The sequence below is a fragment of the Siphateles boraxobius genome, unplaced genomic scaffold, assembly GCF_051911475.1.
Source record: "Siphateles boraxobius isolate OS27281-9 unplaced genomic scaffold, OSU_SipBor_1 192, whole genome shotgun sequence".
Lineage (NCBI taxonomy): Eukaryota > Metazoa > Chordata > Actinopteri > Cypriniformes > Leuciscidae > Siphateles > Siphateles boraxobius.
The window spans coordinates 315,001-322,314 of record NW_027508802.1 but is presented as its reverse complement, the minus strand read 5'-3'; the positions used below and the strand labels follow the sequence as shown (position 1 = coordinate 322,314).

The following is a 7,314-nucleotide window of genomic DNA, read 5'->3' as shown; positions in this document are numbered from 1 at the left end:
ACACACACGCACGCGCAAAAAAAATCAAATCAGTAATATGTGAAAATATTTGACACTTTATTATATGATGCATTTTTCTTTGAGTTTATTAATACAGGACGTTTATATCCAGAGACTCGTTTCCTGAAGACAGAAGAATGCGGCGTTTAGAGTCATTAAAATCAGAAATAAAACAATACGAGGGTTATAAACACATAAACACACCGCGTGATGTCATCAAGCTGTTCATAAATATACAAATAATACCAGTTTCATTTGAAATTCCAGACTCACAATTTCATCTCCGTTAAGCTTGAAATGCTTTACAATCGACCTGAAAATATAAACGACAAAAAGGCACTCGAAATAAACCAACAATTAACATGAAGAAGACGTTTATTTTTGAGTGTCCAGCTGGAAATATTGCACAGGAAGTGGCGTCTCTTCAAACAGGAAGTGGCGTCTCTTCAAACAGGAAGTGTAAGCGAAGCTTCACGCGCCTCTGACCGGCAGGAAGACTGGATTTTACATTATTTTTTACGATGTTCTGGGATTTTACAGTCGTTTTTACTAGGACGTGTCTATAACCCCACTGAGAGCTTTGATTCCTGTTGTGTTTATCGTCTGAAACACAAACCCATCAGACCCAGGTCAACATGAGCGACACATTTACCCAGAAAACCATCAAAGCCTCCGAGAAACCAGAAAAAAGACGGACTCTTCCGTCAGTCGCGAGTCAGAGAAGAAACTCTGTGAAACACTGTATTGCGACATTATTTTCATGGCAATTAAACATTTTAATAAAGAGTTTCACATGTTGTACCTCTTTTTCATGCTGACTTTAATAAATAAAGAAATATCAAAAAAATATTACTGCGTCCAAACAGGATGATTGTCGTTACTAAAGAGAATGTGAGTTTTTTACATTACAGTAATTTGGACTAATGCAAAGAAAATAACACACACACACAAATACATACACTCACAAAAACTCTCACATGCATAATCTCTCACACACACACTCACAAAAACTTTCTCACAAATACTCACACATACTCATTCTCTCTCTGCCTCACACACATAAATACACACCCACACACAAATACATACACTCACAAATACTCACACACACCCACACTCTCACACACAAATACTCATACTCTCTCTGCCTCACACACACAAATACATACACTCACAAATACTCACACACACAAATACTCATACTCTCTCTGCCTCACACACACAAATACATACACTCACAAATACTCACACACACTCATACTCTCTCACACACACTCATGCTCTCTCACACACACACACACACACTCATTCTCTCTCTGCCTCACTCACACACACAAATACATACACACATACAAATACTCTCTCACACACACTCACACAAATACCTACACTCACAAATACTCTCACATACTCATACACACTCATACACTCATATATATTTTACATTTGCTTTTTAATTTTCATGTCTCAATACAAAAACTCTAAGACAGTAATTTGGACTAATGCAAAGAAAAACACACACACACACACACAAACACACACACACACACACACACACACACACACACACACACACACACACACACACACACACACACACTCTCTCTCTCTCTCTCTCACAAACACACAATACAAAACTCACAAAAACTCTCACATTCATAATCTCTCACACTCACAAATACTCTCACACATAAACACACTCACATAAAATACACTCACACACATACACACACACTCACAAAAAATCTCTCACTCACAAATACTCTTACTCTCACATACTCATTCTCTCTGCCTCACACACAAATACACACTCACACAAATACACTCACAAAAACTCACTCACAAATACTCTCACACACCCACACTCTCACACAAATACTCATACTCACACACCCACACACAAATACTCACACACATTCATACTCACACACACCCATACTCACACACACTCATACTCACACACACTCATACTCACACACCCACACTCACACACACTCATACTCACACACCCACACTCACACACACCCATACTCACACACACCCATACTCACACACACTCATACTCACACACACTCATACTCACACAGACTCATACTCACACACACTCATACTCACACACCCACACTCACACAAATACTCATACTCACACACACTCATACTCACACACACTCATACTCACACACACTCATACTCACACACACTCATACTCACACACACTCATACTCACACACACTCATACTCACACACACTCATACTCACACACACTCATACTCACACACACTCACACACACTCATACTCACACACACTCATACTCACACACACTCATACTCACACACACTCATACTCACACACACTCACACACACTCATACTCACACACACTCATACTCACACACACTCATACTCACACACACTCATACTCACACACACACTCATACTCACACACACACTCATACTCACACACACTCATACTCACACACACACTCATACTCACACACACTCATACTCACACACACACTCATACTCACACACACTCATACTCACACACACTCATACTCACACACACTCATACTCACACACACTCATACTCACACACACTCATACTCACACACACTCATACTCACAAATACTCATACTCACACACACTCATACTCACACACACTCATACTCACACACACTCATACTCACACACACTCATACTCACACACACTCATACTCACACACACTCATACTCACACACACTCATACTCACACACACTCACACACACTCATACTCACACACACTCATACTCACACACACTCATACTCACACACACTCATACTCACACACACTCATACTCACACACACTCATTCTCACACACACTCATACTCACACACACTCATACTCACACACACTCATACTCACACACACACTCATACTCACACACACTCATACTCACACACACTCATACTCACACACACTCATACTCACACACACTCATACTCACACACACTCACACACACTCATACTCACACACACTCATACTCACACACACTCATACTCACACACACTCATACTCACACACACACTCATACTCACACACACTCATACTCACACACACTCATACTCACACACACTCATACTCACACACACTCATACTCACACACACTCATACTCACACACACTCATACTCACACACACTCATACTCACAAATACTCATACTCACACACACTCATACTCACACACACTCATACACACTCATACTCACACACTCATACTCACACACACTCATACTCCCACACACTCATACTCACACACACTCACTCATACTCACACACACTCATACTCACACACACTCATACTCCCACACACTCATACTCACACACACTCATACTCACACACACTCATACTCACACACACTCATACTCACACATACTCATACTCACACACACTCATACTCACACACACTCATACTCACACACACTCATACTCACACACACTCATACTCACACACACTCATACTCACACACACTCATACTCACACACACTCATACTCACACACACTCATACTCACACACACTCACACACACTCACACACACTCATACTCACACACACTCATACTCACACACACTCATACTCACACACACTCATACTCACACACACTCATACTCACACACACTCATACTCACACACACTCATACTCACACACACTCATACTCACACACACTCATACTCACACACACTCATACTCACACACACTCATACTCACACACACACTCATACTCACACACACACTCATACTCACACACACTCATACTCACACACACTCATACTCACACACACTCATACTCACACACACACACTCATACTCACACACACTCATACTCACACACACTCATACTCACACACACTCACACACACTCATACTCACACACACTCATACTCACACACACTCATACTCACACACACTCATACTCCCACACACTCATACTCACACACACTCACTCATACTCACACACACTCATACTCACACACACTCATACTCCCACACACTCATACACACTCATACTCACACACACTCATACTCACACACACTCATACTCACACATACATACACATACTCTCACACACACTCACACACACACAAATACCTACACTCACAAATACTCTCACATACTCATACACACACTCATAAACACTCTCATACACACATATATATTTTACATTTGCTTTTTAATTTTCATGAAAAAAATTTCTCAATACAAAATCTCTAAGTCTACTTTTCTGTAGAACGCCCTCGTTGTCGCTCCATCTGTACACGAGCCACATCAGAGAAGCTCCAATGAAAGAGTGGAATGTTAAAGCGCAAGCGTTCAGTCGGCGATGCGTCCAGTGAAGAACACAGTGTTTTACACACACACACCAGATCTCATGCGCACGGAGCGGAGCGGCGTGTGTGTTATCGGGATGGTGTTCAGTGTGTGAAGGGCAGGTTGTACAGCAGCTCCGCACTCTGACACAGCGCTTTAGGGTTAGCGGTGGAGAAGTACTGACAGCACAGCCAGTCCTCCAGCTCCGCGTTCCTCTCCGGCTCCAGCGAGCGCTCCGCGAACTTCATCATTAGCAGCGCGCGCTTCACGTCCAGCCAGTTCATTAGCCCGTCGTGCCGTGGCGGCGTGACTCTCCCGCGGACCCACGGCTGCTCCAGTAGCTCCCGCCGCGGCCCCCACAGCAGCGCCTGCAGGATCCGCTTAGCGTCCTGGATGTGTATGCGGCGTCCGGGGTCCGGCTCCAGTAGCAGGTGCGCTAGCCTCTGCAAACCGGACGAGTATAGCGACACACTCGGGATCGCCGGCAAATCCTCGCAGCTGTATTGCTTAGCCGCCGCCGTCGCCTCGAACGGATTCCGCCGATGCAAGAGCTCATATATTAAAATCCCGGTTTGAAATTCGTCGAATTTTCGATATTGTGCAGCAGAAACGATTTCCGGCGCTAGTCGCGCGTGATCTCGCTTAAAACGCGGATCCGCACTAATCACGACCTCGTCTGCATTCCGCCGTTTTGCTTTGCCGAAGTTGCTGATGAGGAGGCGCGGGAGGCTCTGCTGTTGCGGGTCGGCGCGGCGGTGTGTAACTAGCAGAAGGTTCTCCATGCAGACGTCGCGGTGCGTGACGCCGTGCGCTTTGAGATGCTCCAGCGCGGTGCACAGCTGTAGTAGCAAGAAACACACGCGGCGCTCGTACACCTCCGGCTGCGCGCGGTGGAACGACTCCCACTCCCGCACGAAATCCGCCACGGTTTGGTGAGGAACCTCACGCGTGATCACCACCACACGCTCCTGCTCGGATGGACCCGCCGTGCGCTCATCACTTGGTAGCATGCTACGTGGGACGCAGGCTAGGAAGTGACCGCAGTCCTGCTGAAGGCTGAAGTGAGGCGGGACGCTCTGCTGCACCGACAGACCGTACAGATGAGCCTGTCTGCTGTCCACCGACTCGCCTTTACAGATCTACAAACACAGGAAACGTTATCATCGTCAGATATCACGCAGATTAAAACATAAGATGCTAAGAGTCGTTTCTGCTCACTAGAGCAGGCTTTATTTGATAAAAAAATATGGGAGGAAATGTACACCATATCAATGTGCTAAATCATGCTAACATGGTAAAATGTGTTAGAAATGTGCTGAATAATGCTAGCAACATACTAAATCATAGCAAAAACATGTTAAGTGTATTATTTATGTGCTAAATCATGCTAGAAACATGCTAGCAATGTGATAAATCATGCCATTTTGTTAAAATGTTTAAGCAACGTGCTGAATCATGTTAGCATCACGCTAGGCATATACTAAATCATGCAAGAAACATGCTAAAACATGCTAGAAACAGGCTAGCAATGTGCTAAATCATGCTATGCTAAAAACATGTTTGCTGAATAAAGTTAAAAACACTCTAGCAACATTCTAAAAACGTTGCTTCTGCTCACAGAGGCTGTGTTTATTTGATCAAAAATATGGGATTTAATACTAAATCATGCTAGAAACATGCTGAAACACGCAAGCAATATGCTAAATCATGCTAGAAACATGCTGAAACACGCGAGCAATATGTTAAATCATGCTAGAAACATGAATGTATCAGTAATGTGTTAAATCAAGCTGGAAACAGGCTAACAACCAGTTAAATCATTGCTACCAACAAGTTAAAACCTGACAGCAATGTTAAATCATGCTAGAAACATGCTAACTCATGCTTGCAACCAGAGGTGGGTAATCCAGGGGTCAAAGAGTAAAAGTCCTGCCATATGTTTATTCCACCCATAAACTCAGTCAGCTGATTTCACTAATTAGTTCTGTCTCCTGTCTGAATCAGCAAATCCAGGTGATTGGAACAAAATACTGAGGACTTTTACTTTCTGAACCTGGACTTTACACCTCTGCTTGCAACATGCTAAAACACGGGAGCAAAGTTAAATCATGTTAGAAACCTGATAGCACCATGCTAAAACATGTTAGCAATGTGTTTAATCATGCTAGCGACTTGCTAAATCATGTTAGCAATTTGTTAGATCATGCTAAAAAAAAATTAACAGCCTGCTAAATCAGGTTAGGAATATGCTAGCAACATTTTAACGATGTGCTAGAACATGTTAATAACATTTTATTATTATTTATTTCAGTAAAATCTTTTTCAAAGTTATATCAAAGGCTTTGTCAAGCCAACATTAAAGTTTGCTGTCACTCATTTAGTTGCTAAGCTAAAACCTCTGCTCTCAGCTAAAGATCTGGAAACGGTCATATTCATATCATCCCGACTGGACTATTGCAATTTGGTGTTATTGTTTTATTGTACAGCAGCACAAATGTGCTTTATAAGACGTCAGGACTCTCTCACCTTCACGGCGTACATGTTGCGCGTGTCTGACGCGCAGGAGGCTGAATAATACACGGCGTCTCCAGACAGGCAGCTAGGCTTGTTGCAGGTCAGTTTGAAGAGAGACCAGTTGCTCTCGTCGAATCTCAGCGTGTTCCTCTGGTTGCTGGTGAAATGTTCCTCGCACTTCAGTGCCAGACGCCGCAGGGACTCCGCGTACAGGCCACCTAGCTTGGAGTAGATGCCCTCGCGGCTGTCCATGTTGCTGAGCAGTGCGTGTAGCGTGGAGCCGGCGGCCGGTAGCGTGTTGAGCTGTGGGGACGAGCTGGAGGAGAACAGCGCGCGCGGGTCCACGGGACTAGCCGGAGGTGCGGCGGACGGGCGGCTAACGTTGGTTTCGGAGCCGCTGAAGGGGAGGCGTGGGCGGCTACGGACTAGCGGTTTGACGCCAGACTCG

At 44.2% G+C, this 7,314-nt stretch overlaps 1 protein-coding gene across 4 annotated transcripts in view; it reads right to left on the bottom strand.

The window, feature by feature from the left end:
- Positions 1-4,198: 4,198 nt before the first annotated feature.
- Positions 4,199-7,314, bottom strand: part of prag1 (PEAK1 related, kinase-activating pseudokinase 1) — a 24,713-nt gene continuing 21,597 nt past the window's right edge. For all 4 annotated transcript variants that reach the window (XM_077235453.1, XM_077235452.1, XM_077235451.1 and 1 more), the window contains 2 exons: positions 6,879-7,314; positions 4,199-5,491 (listed from right to left, as the gene is read on the bottom strand). The exon at positions 6,879-7,314 is cut by the window's right edge and continues 166 nt beyond it. In XM_077235453.1, coding sequence (XP_077091568.1) covers positions 4,457-5,491; positions 6,879-7,314 — 1,471 coding nt within the window. In that variant the 3' untranslated portion in view covers positions 4,199-4,456. The remainder of the gene's footprint in view (positions 5,492-6,878) is intronic.